Below are 17,987 nucleotides of genomic sequence, written 5' to 3' on the forward strand. Positions count from 1 at the left end.
ATAGCGTCCCAGCAGGGGAGCCTCAGCACCGGAGAGGGGGTTTCCTGTTCTCTCTTGGCACAAATACGACTGGAACAAGTGGATGAGGAACAAAAGTGTGACACAACACTCTTGGCCTGAAGCTGCAGCTCGTGATTTATTTCGTGTGTAATAATCGGCTCAAGGTTTTAAGGATGAGCTGCTTTGACAATTAATGTCTCAGTGAGAGACCGTCTCAAAATAACATTTTGGCAGTGTTGAGATTTATACTCGAGTGCAAGTAAAGGGTGCGTCTATTTGTGCTTTACTTCTACTGTGTTTCACTCTGTGACTTAATAGTGGCGGGTTTGTGACAGAGAGAGAGCAGAGAGACTGGTGTGGGTGTGTGTGTGTATGTGTGTGTGAGAAAATGTAATTGTTTATATATGGTTGGATCTAAAGTTTCGTCTGGTATCACTCATCTCGCCTCATTTCGCACACGCTCGCTCTCTGAGCCTTCTAAAAAATCTTTTCACGTTTCTGCACACACGCATACACACACATACATACACACACAAATAGCAGCGAATTGAGCTCTTTTCCCGTAAAGCTGTTTCAGATTCAAACCGAGTCAGCTGTCATTTCCCCCCCGAAATGAAAAGAAAACACACATCCACCCCCCTAGACAGGGGAAAGAGGAAGGAGAGGACAAGAAAGAAATGGAAAGAGGGAATGAAGATGAAGAGGAATGTTTGAGAGAGAGCAAAAAAACAGAGAAAAAGTGGATGGAAAGAGATATAAAGGACCGTATACCCACTCATGGAAATATTCATTTTAAAATTAGTAGACATGAGTGTCCACATACACTTGGTTACATTTCTTCATATATTGTCTCTATGTTCTGCTACCACTGAAAGTCTTTCTTTATCAGACAGGAGTAAAAACAGCCATGAAGTGAGGAAATATGTCTCTGGGGTGTGTCGACCTGTCCGTTCAACCACACCTGTTCTCACATGGTCGCAGTAATGTAGTTTTTCACTGTCAGCCGTAAAAAATCAAGATGTAGACATTTCTCAACACTGTCACTCACGCCATGTTTGAATATTTATCTGTGTGAGCGTGGACTTTGCCTCACACAGGTGCTGTTCACACTCGCCACAACAGGATGAAGAAGGAGGCCTGTGAGCCAAAAAAAAGGTCAAGGGCTGGATTCCCGGACTGGGCTGCAAAGGGCAGCGCTCTTCTTCCTCCACCGAGGTGCCCTTCAGCAAAAGGCCCATCCAGGTGTGCTACAGTGTAAGTGTGTGTGAGCTAATCCTAAGTGAACAGCTCTAAACTCTTGTGAGAACACTGGGATCCGACTGCTCCAGGCACATTCTGACTCCCTCATCACACTAAAGCCCTGCCTTATCGACTTCACAATAATAAGCGGATTCCACCTATGCAAGACAAGACTTTGAATCCTGTAAAGGCAAGAAGAACACACACTTTTTTGACTTGGGTGGCCCATGTAGGACTGACACACACAAACACAGATACACACACATGTCGGAATAGCAGTAATTTACCATTTCTCATATCTATTACTAACAATTGCTAGCAATTAGAGTATCTCACTGTTTCTTACATGTCTCACTTATTACATAAGCTTCCACACTTTATTCTTTAGGTCCTTAAAAAGAATTTGTAGCTCCAAAGGCAGGCTACAAACAAAATGAAACAATGCACATTCAGAGACAGTTGGTTCGAACTAAGGTCCCGCCTCTCACCAGGCAGACAGCCAGGATGTGTAAAAGAGTCTAGATCTTAAAAACACATGCACAAAAAGGCTACGTACAGTCAAAAATGTAGATTGTAGCTACATTAGCTGCCTTTCGTAAAGATGGTCCCACACGCTGTAAAATAAATACACTATATGCACACCTGCTGCAGAGTATGCGGCTGTCATGACTCCAGGTGGCTAGCTTGCTCTCGCTAGCTCGTAGATTTCGTGTCTCACCATTGGAAAACTGTATTTTGGCCAAACAGTCTCAACTTACTGGCTTTTTCCTGGGCTTTCAACCAAATCCCACAGCCTTCACCACGTTGAAAGCTCCAGAAAGGGCTCGTAAGTGTACTTTGAGTTGTGACTGTTCCTTCACAACAGAAGAATAAACTCTCATGCTTACCTATAAGCAGACAGAGACAAGAAGTGCCTTGACATTGAAATACCTGCTGAGCTTGTCTCCATGACAACAGAAGAAACTCCACCAGCTAATGAAGACAGGTGAAAATAAATGTGATATCCAGTCACGTGGGACAGACTTGAGGCATATTCTGATGCCAGGTCAGTCAGATCTGGGCACATAGTGAATATGTGGACGTCAGACAAGACAGTAGGTCTGAGTGGGGACTGTCCACTGTTCCTTGCTCGCTATCTGTCTGAAAAATATCCGAAAAGACCTTCGAAACGTCACTCTGATTGGTGAGTGGTGGGTTCGGGTTCAGTGGTTGGGTTAGAAACAAGCGTCAGGGTCAGAGCCAATCAGAGGCACAGTAGGAGCGAAATATGGGAAAAAACATCACAGGGAATCAGAATAATGGCTCATTGGAACAAAAGCATGGCGCCATCTGCACAAGATACTTACACTGCACATATTCTGTTTGTGTCAAAACGTGCAAAGACATGACACATATGTACCATAGTTTGGACGCACGGGGCAAATATTACACAACAACAGTCATTTAAAGATGAGGCTCAGTCGGGTCTCGGATGAAAGTTCCTGGAATCACACACACACACACACTTTCTCGTACTTCACACCCACACTCAGAATGTGGCATTTGCCATGCAGGGGCCATGATGGGGTTACACACACACACACACTTAATGTCAGAGAGTGGCAGCAATGTATTCTGGGAGGTGAGAGAAGTGGGAAGAAGATGAGAGGGAGAGGGAGAGGGTGGTCATGGAGGGACACACAGCACCAGACACTAAAACGGATGGACACCAGTAAACAAGTCGTTATTCAGAGAAAAATCCAGGAAGAACAACACCTTACAATACAGTTAAAGTCAGTTGTCGCCATTGTTATGAAGCATGTAGACCGGCTTTAAAGTGAGCCTGCTCTGCTGGCATCTGCCAAAGTCGACAGTTCAGGCTTGTTCACAGACCTCTCTGAAATATAACTGCCACACTTGCATTGATTTAAATTCTCATTTTGTGCTTGACGCGCGGCTGCTAACTCCACGCCGTGGAGCTGCTGCAGGCGAGCGGGACTCAGACACCTCTGAGCAAGCTAACAATCCTCAACAAGTACTGTATATGTGGGAAGTCTCGACTCTGAAAGAGGGGAGTGTTAAAAACCTCCACATGCCAAAATCCTCCTTTGCAAAAACAGAGGAGAGAGCCCTTCCCTCTGCACTTCTCTGCTCGAGTTGATATTAATTCAGACTAAGCCCATTTTAAAGCTTTCCGCTGACTTTGCATGCTGTCGCTGTGCCAGTTTGCCTTTGTGTTCGCTTTGAATGTTTGAATACACCTTCAGGATTCAATGGGAATGTACATTTGTAAAGAGTGGGTGTGAAGCGAGCTGGTTCTGGGTGAGGGATCATGCTGTTGAGTTCTCCAGAGAGGTTACGTTCCTCCATCCGTGACTCAACAACATATCCGTCCTGACGGCTCCATGAAGTTCCATGAAATCATCTGCATCCACTAAAGGTAAAGTCTGGTGATATTTAATGTTTCTTATTGGCAAAAAACTCAGTTTAAAGACAAAAGCATCAATGACTTTAGCATAAATGCTAATAAGTTACTGTCTTGATTTAGCTTCCACCTCTGGACCACAGAGCTCCACTGTTGTCCAAAAACTAACAAGAAATAAGCCACATTGTTGACATATTCCTTCCTAACCATGAACACGGCCACTGTAGTTTATTTTGAGATTATCCCACAACTCCCCGACTGCGGTAAATACCGACTAGCCCACCAAACCCACAGCTTAAAACAGTCCCCCAGCAAACACATAATTCAGTAATGTAAAAGTATTTGTGAGAAAAGGTTTTTTTTTTAAGATTTACATCTTCAGTAGGAGTGAACAGGCTAGGGCCAGAGAGTGCTCCATTGTCCTCCATTTAAAATCTTGCTTAAGTAAAAGTATATACAGTAATGTTAGTTATCAAATATATACTTTAAGTATCTAAATGAAGGCATACAAAATGGCTTTTTTCAGAAAATATATATTTCGTTTCTGGATGCATTCATGTGTTCGTCACTCTAATGTTGCAGCTGGTATTGGTGGGGCTGATGTCAGCTAGTTCATATACTGCTGCGTAGTTTGACCTGTAATAATGTGAATCTGCAAAGTAGCTAAACCTGATAAATAAATAGTGTATCATATATAAAAACACAAATATTTGCCGATACAGGTTGAAGTGCTTCATATTGCAAGCAAAGCACATTATACCAGATGGTGACCTTTATTTCTGGCTATTAGACTTCAGTGGTTATTGGAAGGATCCTCAAAGCGGTTGTACACAAGCAATTATTCCAGATAAGTGACGATCTTATCGTTCACAATAAAACACTGAAACATGGCTGCCAGGCTTCGAAAGGCTGTGTGATTCCTATTAGTGCTGTGTCAGCGCTCCACGCCCTGTCGCTGCGCTCTATACATAGAGAGTGACGTAGAGGTGTAAAGCCTTCGCACCATAGAAATAGATTCATCATGGCAGCTTCACACACACACACACACACACACAAACACTGCACGAAAACCTCATAAATCCAATTTTGGCAAATTACACGCTTTCATTTCGACTCGAAGCTGTGCTGGATGTTGAGAAGAAACTCATTCAAAATCAAGAGCAGGTACAAATCCATGAGTGTCAAACTTTATTTAAAGTCCTGTGTGACTGATCTCACAGCAGATTATATGAAAACCAGCTTATGTCCCAATGAGACTTAAAGGGAAAGTCCAGATTCAAGGTGCCAGCCATCCATCTGTCTGTTAAATCAGCATAGCAAGAACACATGAGATGCATAATGTAGTGATTACAGCGTAAATCAGCATCCACCAGCATGACATACAGGCACTGATGTACAGGATGTGTATCATGCTGCGAGATCCACCTCTTAAACACACATTTCCTATCTTCACATCTGTCCACGTGTGACTAAGCCACCGCGGTTGAAATGAATAGTTGCTGCAAGGACTTGGCATCTGTGAACGCACACATTTACATTCCGAGCCGCATGACATGGTAGCTGTTGGCCGATGGCTGCCAAATGGCGCTATACGTTCTGAGCTTATCTGTGATTAAAGGAGCGAGAGCTCTGCAAACAGTAATGGTGGTGTTCATCGCCATTTACAATCTACGTTAATATGCATCCAAAACATACCAATAAATATCAATTTTTGAGACAAAATCATTCTCAGCATGACTGTACAGTGCATAACATTTAGGTTATATTATATTTTTATGTTCAGAAATGCTAATTTTGTTCAATGTCTCACTATTATGTAAGTCATCAAACCCCAAGAATGAGATTCAGAGAGTGAAAGTGTTTGTGTGTGTGTGTGTGATAATTCCAGTGTAAACTGCTTTCAGTTAAATGGACAGAAGCAGCTTTCATGAGTGGTAAATTTGGAGGCGGTTAGCAAGCAGGTAAACACTCTTATTTTTGCTGCATTATAAATTCATGAGGTACAGCTGCTGCAGCTGTCAGGAGATTTCTACTGAGCAGCGTTGCTTTTGACTTTTTAACTTTTTTTTCAGTTGAGTTTACACCTGTGTTCCAAACTTTTTGGAATTAAAAAAAATTTTTTTAGATAGATAACATTCAGATAAAATTAAAAATTAGATTTAGGGGAGAAAAAGCCATCGTTGGCTCCTGAAGAAATGATGGAATTTTGCATATTGTAGTACTCTTTGACAAACAGCAGCTAAACTGAATGAACAGAAACAGAAAAAAGCAACAAGTTGCACCTTTTCCGCATGTCACGTTCTCACTTATACAACACACGCACACACACAAACACACAGTGACTTTCTTAGATGCACACACACCCCCACCACACACACATTTGTTCTTTTCTCTATAGTAGACCATCGCTGACGTAAATCATTCGCCCCTTACCCTAGCCTTGACTATCACCACTAAATGCCTGACTCTAACCCTCAACCTAATTCTACCCTTAAAACCAAGTTTAAAGACTCAAATAGCTTCTTTGAAGGTCTGTCTGAAAGCGAGGACAGGCAAAAATGTCCTCACTTTCCAAAAATGTCCTCACTCCCAAAGTATAGAACTCAAACTGGTTCTCACAAAGATGGCTGTACAAGTGCACATTAACACACACACACACACACACAGCTTGTCTTGAGTAATAGCACTTTGTTCACTGGAGACCGTGTAGCTAAATATACCAGTAACTGATAGCCCTGCTGGTTGAGGGGCAGGAACACTGCTGGCCCAGACACCGATACAGAAGATGAATCGCCACAGACACCAGAGTATGTGTGTGTGTGTGTATCTCTGTGTTAGGGGGGCTGTGTGCATACGTATAACTGCTGTGAATGATGGGCCAGAGGATTTTTTTCAAGAAAGGAATAACTACAGTGTTGCTTTGAACAATGCTAAACAAAACTGAACTAAAAAAGCTAAAAAAAATTCATTGTTTCAAAATTAAACAAAATAGAAGAGTACACTGAAGACCTTCTCAAAAATAATATATCAGGGCCACAACCCCACCTTCACCCCTGTTTCTTGGCATTAGTGAGTGCCTGCTCTGTTGACCCACTGCTGCATTAGGGGACTTTATTAGCCTTTGCACCTGAGCCCTAATTGATATTTGATGGATGTCGTGATCGTAACTTGGTCTCAGACACTCGGCCGAACCCAGAGAGCCACAGAGCGACCCTCTGATCCTCAGCTCCCACGTAGACAGGACATACCACAGCTCTGTGGCAAAGCTAAGACAGGAGCAGCGATTCAGAGTCGCAGATAGGCCACGACTGGGAGGAAAGGGGCATGAAAGAGTGGAGGGAAGAGAGAGAGAGGGAATTGCAAAGCAGACAGAAAGATGCATCGATAGTCTGAAGCCACCATTCACATTTCTCTTTCCCTTCTTTTCTGTCTTTCTCCCGATCTGTCCCTCTGTTTCACACACTTTTCTCCGTCTCTTTGGGTGCACTAACCTGCAGAGGGCCGCTGGCTGGCATGGTGGATCTCAGCGATGTCAGGTCGATGTCTCGGCCCTGCTCCCCTCTCTCAGTCTTCCCGAGCCCCTGCATAATAAGACCGGTAACGAGCAGGCGAACCGAGGGCACACACACACGCACACACACACTGGCGCGCTCGACTGTTGCCCCTGCAGCGGCGAAAATGCTAATGCAAGGATGGCAGTGGTCGTTCTGAAAGGAAATGACCCTGGACGCCAGGCACCAAGCACCAGGCAAAGCCAGGGAGGACAGCAGAGGGACAAACAAACGGCTTATTCAGCCTATCCTGGTCTCTCGCCCTCTCTCTCTCACTTTGCACTCTTTCAGTCTCTTTCTCCCACAGAAAACTATATACATATAGTTGCACTTTTACCATATTTAAAGTTTAATGTCCCATCTATGAATATATTTGAGCAGCTACTGCAAATCAGTGCACGCCAACTTGCCTCTATTTGTGCTTGTTTGCTCGACAAAAACATTCTGCTGTATTTGTGCTAAGTTAACTGAGGTTAGCCGTCTTCTTGTAAAAGCACTGAGGCTCCACTGTTAGGAGTTTACAGCTCTCTAAACCGGTAGACCCCCGGCTCTGCAGCCCTTCGGGGCCCAAGGATGTGCACAGGAGACGGGGCCGAGTGGCATCAGGAGCGTTTGAGATGGATATGTCAAAATCCAATCTATCTGTGTGGCGATGTAAAACAAGAGGTGAGTAAATAGCTAAAGCTAGCTGACATTAGCCACCATATGGTAGTGGTCATACCAGACCAAGAAGGCTGGATCATCAAACCCCGTGAGTGTATTGTATTGATCGAGGGTGTGTTCTTTTGCTTATGAGGTTAACATTTTACGTGCAAGACAAAGAATGTGTTATCACATAGAGAGGCTTAAATTACATTTACCGACAGGATTGAGAATGTGAAAATAAAATTGTCCAGTAATAAAAATGAATGTTTATTAGGTTATGAGGTTTGAATGGCCTTTTGTAAGGCTGAGGAGAGGCAGGAATGTGCTGCTTTGAAGAGAGAAAGGACATCTCAGAGGTTACCTGTCAGCATGACTGGTAATGTTAGGTTAGGGTTATAGTGGGCGCAGAAATAACACACCACAAGCAAACACGCGCACGACACACATTTATACTGGACACGAGTTCTTTGTACCGCTCCGGTGTCTTCCTCGCACGGCGCATCGGACCACCAACGCAGGCCGGATGAGATGAAGGCCTGAGACTTTTCTTCTCTCCCCTCTCTTGTTCAAATACACACATACAGGTGCGTGTCCCGACGGTGGTTGTCAGCGGTGATTAAACGCGCTGCTGCAAGCTCATAATCCGCCAAAAAAATGATCACCTCAGCGGCAGGAAATTCATTAGGTTAAGTTTACCTGAACGTCACACGCACGGTGTAAGCAAAGCAAACCTTTGTCCCACTTTGTAAAGACTCCTGTGAGAGGCGTCGCACGGGGGAGAAAAAGGAGCGGTCAGCAGGTAAGTCCTCTTTTCTTCTCAACTGTCTTTCACACTTTTATGTTTTTGCTCTCCGGCTGCACATCTATCACACTTAATGATATTGCAACAAGGCTCATTAGCTGGTGACACACGTGCAGAGAACTGTAATTAATTTCCTGATTTAAGTAGCTTAATATCCATCAGCCCTGTCATGTGTTTGAAGCACTCTCCGCTCTGCTGGGCTCTAAAATGGTGGCTTATAGCTGCACAAGGATGGGAAGGACAAGCACAAACATACGGAAAAACATACCTTTAATGTGTGTGTGTGTTGACATTCATTTGGAGCGAAGGGTCTGAGCTGTTGTCTCCCAAGTAACGGTGTTTTTGAGATTGCAAAAGCTGAAGCATCTGCCCTTTCACTCTCTCCTTGATTAACTTTGCATTAAGGGGCTTCCAGGAACTCTCCGAAACTCAGCTGACGCTCTCTGCGAAGTTATTTTGATTCTGTGGTTTTCCAGAATTACGTCTCTAGGGGATCTGGGCTCACGTCTCAGAGGCACACAACGGACTATTTGACTTGCGCGTGGATCCTTGGGCCAGATGAGCAGCAGATTCCAAGCTAATCCCAAAATGAGAGGTTAAAAACAAACCGTCAAGCCCACAGGTTTTTTTTTTTTCTGTAGTCGTTCCTAGAAACCGAGAGGTTACGTGAGACAGACAAACCTCCTCATTCTTTGGTTCCTAGAAACGGAGAGTCTTTCAAAGATGCCAGTTATTCCAAGAGAGAATAACTGCTGTGTAGATGAAACACTTTGAGCGACATGATAAACACCTTTGCTCTGTTTCCTGTGTTATGTTTTTGACAGACAGCTGGTGAAATGTGTAATCCTTCTTAAGAAAAGGTCGCTCTGGCTTATACACACCCATAAACGCAGTAAAGATGAACAGGTACTGCACTTCAGGGTGAAGGCCGGCATTCTTGACTGGTTTGTGCATGCACAGTATGTATGTAGGATAAAGCCGGAGCTGTAAAGCCCATATCCGTAATTTTGCATAATCCTCACTAATATTTTTTTCTCCGGGCCATGTAAAGCCTTTAGGAGATTTGTGCCGCTTCGGCTCTTGATGTAGCAGTCTGGCTTGACTGTAAACAAAGTTGTGAGGAGGTGTTGCGAAACGCTGACAAAACCTGCCGCGCAGGCTTTTGTGTACACAATCCTGAATGGGAATAGCTTTCATTTGTGTATAGATGTTATTAATAGCTCCCTATGCAAGCAGATTTCAGTTGTGTTGTGCCCGTGGTCATTGGAATACATTAAAAGAAATGACTCACGCTGTTTGGGAACACAGAGCTGCTGCTGGGGAGAGGTAAGTGAAATAATGGGCTTTAGATAATGAGTGGATGCTTCCAGGTGCAAGTGCACGGCCTCAATCCAAACCTCTGTGCTTGAGGTGTTTTCTAAAAAATGCTTGCTTTTTAAGTGTATGCAGAAGTAGTAAACATCTTTTCCTGCAAACACAAAAACTCATTTGATTAAGCAGCATAAGGTGCAAGGTGGACATCTTTAACATCACCTAGCAAGTAAGCAAGCAAGGTTTTATCACAACATTAAAATATATGTTGCAGCATGAAAAAGACCCCCACCCCAAAGAGGGCTTTAGTGATGGTATTGTAACTGTGACTTGCTTTGGATTTGGCAGGTGTTCACTGGGCTCCAGTAGGAAGTATAGAAATTGAAAAAGGGTGTGTTTTACCTGCTCTCAAGCAAAGCCACGTTCACAAGCACATCCACAGCGCATTGTTTTCCCATTAGCGTTTAGCTACTTAGCGACGTTTAAAGTGCAAACGTCTTATTTGCTGATGCAAACAAGTAAGAAAGCTTAGCAGCCAAACAAGGTTATGTTAGAACAAAATCACAGTCTTAGCTTGCGTTTTTCCTTTAAATGCTAATAATATTAGCTCCACTCTCAAACACAAGAACATTCTTCATTATATGTCACGTAGACAGTGAGGATGCTAACGTGCAGCTTTAGCCTCTCTTTTAGCATGATCAAGTGAATGTTTAAGACTCACTTAAGTAGCATTAAGTAGCTAGCCAGAAAGACAGCTGTGATCCAGCTTATGTCGCTAATGCTAGCATAATTCAGCAGCTAGCTACAGCTTGAATGATAGTAAAAGTTGCTATTTCAGCCAGCAAATTCGAAGTACCTTAGCTAGAAATGAGAGACATGCTTCTATCTACATCTGTCTGAAACTGGGACTCACTGCTTTAAATAATTATTCAGTATTTTTAGCAGTAAATCTGCCATCGTTACTGTAAACTGCATGTGTGCTGTGTGAGAAGCTAAAGGCTGACAGGCCCAGCAACAGTGAGCGTTCGCTAACAGTTAATCAGGACCTGCTCCAACATGTCGAGAATGACTTGACACTCGACTTGGACCTTTTCCAAAGGACTCCAAATCAGCTATGACAACATGTGACTCTTTGTATAATGATACTGACTGGGACGTACAGTCCTCTGTCTGTCTTTGTCATTCTGTCTCTTTGTTGTGCCATCAGTCTTTGTCTCGTTCATTTGTACTCTCTCTCTCACACACACACACGCACACACACACACACACAAAGATAGGCCTTCAGTATTTGAGTACCAGGCTGCGCTGACCTCTCGCTTTCCACCTCTGTCTGCATACACACATGCACATACAAACACACACTAACCAGACAGTACCAGTCTCTCATTCTGGTGATGATAAAAGGGCTTTTATGCTACAAGAATTTTCATCATAGTGATGCAAACACAAACACACACACACACACACAAAGGCGCACATACTGGCTCAACAGGTAACCCACAAGTTAAAACAGCGACTTTGCACATCCAAGCTTCTGATACCAGCTGATTACGGCGTGCGCTATCAGATCAAACACACACGTGCCTGCATGCCCACTCCAGCGGTCGTGTAAACAAACCTCACACCCACATTCACATGCAAATACGCACCAGTGAGGGAGCAGGGTACCTGGGGATGAGGGTGTAGCTGTAACAGCGCAGATCAAAGTGCTGGTTTGTGTCGCTGACAGATGAGCAGGTGCACACGTGCTTTCATGTAGTCAGAGTGTGTGTGTGGTGGTTGCATATTTTAGCTTAGAGGCTTCCCCAAAAATAATAATCCTTTTAATACACACGTAGAAATAATTGAATCCTGCATAATTACATTAAATTTTCTTCACTTGGAGGTAGCAGCTATAAAGAGTTGGAAAATACACTTGTTCACATTCTCTAAGTTTAGCATGACAAGGTTTTTTTTTTATCATGTTTCCCTTGCTTCTGGTTTTCATGCTAGGCGAAGCTGCTCAACAACAGTATTTCTTTAAAAAAAACTGTTCATTGTTTTTTTATTGGGCACATTTTTCCAAACTTCGCAGGCATTCAGATACCTTCAGCATCATTATCATACGCAAGCTTAAACAACCAGCTTTTGAAGGAAAACGTCAAAGCACTGAAGAGGGTCCCTTCCACACAGCTTGAGAAACCAGGACTGTTATGTGGCAAAATGGGTCAACAATTGATTCTCACCATCATTTAAGTGTGTTTCTGCCCTGCACTCCCGCAGCACCCATTAAACTCTTTTATAAGATGAGCACTTTAGCACAATTCATGGAGACTGGATGTTTCCAAAGGTGCTGCAGTCACCGCAGGAGGGCTTTGATTTAAAAAAAAGGTTGACAAAACGCATCCCGGCAGCGAGACACAAAATGAAACACACATGCACACAGATGTGCGCATGCATGATACTCAGCCATCTAGAAACGAAACACTTTTTTTTTTCATATTGAAACTGCTTTTGTGGGCCTCCAAATTGCTCCAATTTCAGCATTAAATGGAAATTGAACTATTTTTATAAACAGGAAGCGCACTCACACGCTAACACACGCACACAGGGAATGTTTTCTTGTGCTTACTTATTTTCGTGGGACCAGGAAATTAGATTTTAAGGCAGAACTGCAGATAATCAGAAAATGGTGCATATGCTCATTTTTTTGTTATCATTCTGTAATTCTCATTAAATTATACGGTAATGTTTTCCACCTGTCGAATGCCCCTCTGCGCACCAATTTTGGCAACGCAGACTTTCGTGTCAGGTTAAGCCACTTGTTGACCCACATGCACATTTTATCTTACAGATTTTGCACTCCAGCAGGAATCAGCTGCACAGGTTTAACTGTAAGCTGTAACTGGACGAAACAGCAGCTGACTGGGAAGTTTATTGTATTTTATTACCTGAAATTACTACATTTCAAGGCCGTACAATACTTATGACAATCATGGTTTGGATTATGTGGCTTTGTATTAGTGCTGGATCTGGTCTCCACACATGCACGCACACACTGGTGCAGACAGGCAGCTTCCTGCAGTCGTTCTCCTCAGTCAAAAGGATTTTGGGGGGGAAATTCCAGTAAAAACCATCAAATATTTGCAAATACATATACTTTGATAATGGTTTTGTATTGCCACTAACCTCCACTACACTGCCTCAGCTAACCTAATACATCTAACACCATGAAGTCATTTTTCAAGTGGTAAAAGCAGAGAATTGTTATTTGTGGTTATATTTTGTTCCCTTGTATTAAAGTGCTATTAATACAAGTTAGAAACATGGCCAAACAAAGCCTTTTATAATGGGACCAGATCAAAGTATGTAATTATGTTCTTTGCTTTTCTCTTTTCTGTAATCACTCTCTGTGTTTAATCACATTTGTCATTCTCCTCTCTCCTCTCCTCCCCTCTCCTCCTCTCAGGCGTTCCCTTCTTATGTAATTACAGTTCAAAACCAAACCACCATGTCATATTTAACCCACTCCTGAGCCCGCAGGGACAGAGACCTCATTTACGTTAATTACTTCCAATTTGGACTGGGGGACTGAGAACATGTGTAGATACATTTTGTTTGGTGGGATAATGGGTTTCTAACAGGCCTGCGGGGAGACATATGGAGTCTCAGAGCGACGGAGAAATTGAGAAGGTGGAGGATGAAAGTTTGCTGTGAGATCATGTGAAATCTGTCGAACTGGACACTAACTGATAATGACAGACTGAACTCTATAGTGACACTATCTGGTAGAAGGATGTACTGCTCAGTGAATTGGCACTGATCTGCACACTGCCACATGTCTATATTTAACAAAGCTACTGTGAAGTTCACTTTATTATATCACACATCATCTGAATGGACTTTCATCGCAGCTGAAGGCGTAGCCCTGTAAAATAGCACCCATGTGTCATCACTTTAAAGGTAATATTCGCTGCACAAGAAGCAACATGAAAACACACTTCAGATCAGCTGTGACAGGGTGATTCTGTGCATAAAACACAGCTTCGACAGGCTATAAATGATGAAATAAATTAAAAAAAGGAAGCAACTGTTATTTTTAAATCTTTATATAGCATTATTGCACGTTTAGCAAAATAAAGAATGTGAAAAGTTTTGCTCTCCTGAATCTAGGCTGCTTAAGAATAAGAGTTCCTTTATTAATCCTCCTTAAGAGACTCATCTTTACCTTATGATTATGAAACCCATATATACACATAACATTTATTCCCTAAATGTTGCATAAAAAACATCAGTTCGAATACCTCAAGCTCTTCAATACAAGTATTAAATGTTTCCAAAACTTAACCACCCTCAACTCAAGATGCACACACTCACACTGAAGTACGCAGAGAGAGCGAGATCTGCATGCAGCATCACAGAGAAAGGAAGTGACAGGTTCGCTGTTGCAACATGAGATCCTTTAAAGCACATCCTCTGACACACAGAGACACCCAGCACACACGCTGAGCTACTGGCATACCAGTCATGATTCAAGAGCTCAGACTCGAGTGAAGTTGTCACATGCAGCACAGAAGAAGAAAGCAGAAACTGCTCTACTACTGCTTCCCTCCCTCAGTGAATTCTGCTGAAGGGCCCTTGATCAAGGCACTCAACCAGCTGCTTCACTGGTTGGATTTAGTTCTACAAAGAAGCTCTTTGGTGCGCCTGAGTGTCCGTACGTGTGTGCAAAGCAGAGGTTGAATGCCATGAAATAAGTCAAATGTTAGCCTCTGAGAGAGTGCAGGTTGTGTTCGGTATCCCCGGCAGCAGCTGGAGGTTTGAATGATTCTCCAGCTAATTTGAATTGTTAAATGACTATTTGCTGTTTTTGCTTTTCTAAGTAATGAAAACAATCGCTGATTCCCTCCCACAGCAGACACCCACAGCCAGCATCTGACTTCTCACAAAGCCATGCAGCTTCTGTGCATTTGAGATGTATTAACTCCTTGTTCTGCAAAGGCTGTCCGCTCCTTCTTAGATTCATCTCACAGATTCACTGAACGTGATGTCAGACGTCTGTGGATGCCCTCTGTAGGACTTGTACAAGACAGAGCAGCATGAAAGTAGAGAAGATGAAGACAGGAAGCAAAGAAGTACGTGTGTGTCAGAAGATGAATTACACGCATGACGTCCTGGGTTTTGATTTTCAGGTAGATAAATACAGTGAATTAAAGAAAATGCTGCATTATCTTATGGAAAAACAGATTTTGTCGTCATCTTGTTATAACGAACTGTCAAACTGAAAGCAAAGAAAGAGGTCACGCATGCACACACACACACACACACACACACACACACACACACACACACACACACACACAAACATTTGGCTACCTGAGCAGAGTTTCAACAGGTCTTCCAACCTGTTGTGACTTGCTAAAAAGGACAATTTCTCTCTGACATTAGTAAACTGGGTCAACAACACAGGTCACACTTTGTCCTTTAACAGGACAGACAAGCTGTCAGTTCTCTTACCTGCATCCACAAACACACACACACATGCACACACACACACAGGTATGGGGAGTCAGACAAGAAACCATGCACTGTTTAACATGCGATGACAGGTTTTCACACAGACACACAGAGGACACTGGAGGTAGAACCATTATCTTTAGCAAAATGGGGAAATCAGTCAGGATGCAACAGACTGACAGATCTCTGGAAACACACTTTCATCAAAAGACACTCTTTTTTTAATGCAACATGAAAATTCACCCCTCTGGAAATGATTGGTGACAGCTGAAGGGCTGGAGAAGAGTCTGCACACACACACACACACACACACACACACACACACACACACACGTACACACACACACACACTGCCATGTCAGCAGCCTTTCTTTGCCTATTTCCCCTCCACATATTGCTTGTACTTCACTCTCGAGCCTCCTCTTTGCAGAACCAGACCCTCACTCCCTCACTGATGTCACAATGCAAATGAATAAACAGCATTTCGAACAGATCCGGGATAATGTTTCTCCACCATAAAGGTCAACTGGAAATAATTCTCATAAGAAAATGTTTTTGAAATGTCTTAGTTTAATCAGCGAGGCATGAAGATAATGTATTATAGCATATTTTTGTCAGTGAGTCAATATAGCCAAAGGGAGGAAAAGCGGGGAGCAATTATGCAAAGTAGATTTTTTTTTTTTTTTTTAGAAGAAAAATTTCTGAATTTCCTCTCCACTTTCATTGAAAAACAGCGCTGTCTCATGTTAAAAAATGAGCACGGGTGCAGTTTTTGGAGGACTGTATCCCGTTTTTATCTGATAATCCAGTTGCTAATGTGAATATAACCGCTAAAGGTTTGCAGGCATCAGGGTTGGCGTGACAATAGCTTGCAAACTATGTAAATCTTCTATCCTAAAAACATCACATGCCAATGTGTTTCTTCAGATATCACAAAACCCATCAGCGAGTTCTGTGGAAGATGGCATGTTTGATGAAGAGGCGTGGTTGACTGGGGCACCGAGAGGAAATGACAAAGGGGAAGAGGTGAAAATGTTGCTTTTATTTCCTTACTGAAAGATTTCCAAGCCAGTGGTTGAAAGCTTATGTTGTCACGCGCTCTCGGCTAATTTGTTGCAACGGTTTGAGCTGTCAGTCAAGCTACCAAGCCAACGAGACCTGCTACTAACTTGATCATGCAAATGCTGTGACTGCCTGCACCGTGGATAGCCACTAAGATTTGAACAGGCTTAAAAGCTAGACATAATATTTGGATTTTGGGCGTTTTATATTGACATCCAAAGTGACGTGCAGTGCAATGACTGCATCGCAGCAGTTTCTAACTGATTGCTCACTGAGTTGGACAAAGATTAGCATTTTTACCTGCGAAGTGTGAGTCACAATGATATGTTCTGTTCTGTTAGATGAGAAGGTCGATACCAGTCTCAAATCTGCATGTTAAATATAAGGCTATAGCTCGTACTGCTATCTTAGCTTAGCATAAAGCTCTGTTCAAAGGTAACAAAATCTGCATGAAGTTTGGTTTTTGCATGCACTCACCAAACCAGATGTACGGTGTCAGTGAGCTTCAGAGGTGATGCTAGTTGGTTTTGGGCAGGCTAGCTGTTTCCATCTGTTTCCTGTCTTTGTGCTAAGCTGAGCTAACTGGTTTGCTGGCTAAATAGCAATATATTCACCAAACAGCTATGAGAACAGCATCCTCTCATATATCTCTCGTCAAGAAAGAAAAATGTCAAACTCTTCCTTTAAAATCCACGCATGAGGCCTCACGCTTTGCAGCGACTTCGAGATTATTCGCCCTGGGGCGTAACTGCTGCTTGTCCCACTTCCTGTCTGCCGTCCCTTGAACTATGGGTGCCAAAATGGGTGGTCTGGTACGCGGGCTAGCATTCTGCCTTCAGGTCAGCGCAGGCACAGGTACAGGTCAGGACAGGCAGGGATATATATCGAGAGTTTAATAAGTCATTCATTCTGACGGGGTAATTTTCAGTCAGGGGCAGTTTTACAGCTTACTGACGAAAGACATAAAGGTGTGTCAAGGTGTGTGTGTGTGTGTGTGTGTGTGTGTGTTTACTGAAGAAATGCTGAGGCCAAACTGTTGTTGTCTGTTGCCAAGGTGGTAAGATCACACAAACACATGCAAGCCGCTGTCAAGGATTCTGGTGTACACATTATTTTGTCCCATTGTTGACAAGTAAATGTCAGTGTAGAACGATGTGATGCTTTTATATCCACCACCAATCCATTAACTGAAGGCTGACAGTATTTAGACTTCACTGACAATCTCACACAGTTTGAAGATAAAGAAGAAACCACATAACAGCTGCTGGCAGTTGTAGAAATACTTGTGTTTTATGCATTAAATGGTGTCTTTGTGCACTTTCCATCCAGTCCCAACTTTCTGTCATGCGGTTACAGCAGCCGTGCGTACAGTTAACCGCCGTCAGCAAAGTGCAGCATAAACATGTGCAGCATGTGTGCACAGAGGAGCGCCGCGCCACACAAACACACTCCTTTCCAGGTCAGGAACCGGGGCCCA

At 43.1% G+C, this 17,987-nt stretch overlaps 1 protein-coding gene across 1 annotated transcript in view; it reads right to left on the bottom strand.

Moving 5' to 3' along the window:
• LOC121626012 (ninjurin-2-like) overlaps positions 1 to 7,218 on the bottom strand; it is a 29,645-nt gene extending 22,427 nt beyond the window's left edge. The window contains exon 1 of the mRNA XM_041964358.1: positions 7,135 to 7,218. Within this exon, the coding sequence (XP_041820292.1) occupies positions 7,135 to 7,158 (24 nt within the window). The 5' untranslated portion in view covers positions 7,159 to 7,218. The remainder of the gene's footprint in view (positions 1 to 7,134) is intronic.
• Between the last annotated feature and the right edge of the window lie 10,769 nt (positions 7,219 to 17,987).

The sequence above is a fragment of the Chelmon rostratus genome, chromosome 22 (assembly GCF_017976325.1).
Source record: "Chelmon rostratus isolate fCheRos1 chromosome 22, fCheRos1.pri, whole genome shotgun sequence".
Taxonomy (NCBI): Eukaryota; Metazoa; Chordata; class Actinopteri; order Chaetodontiformes; family Chaetodontidae; genus Chelmon; species Chelmon rostratus.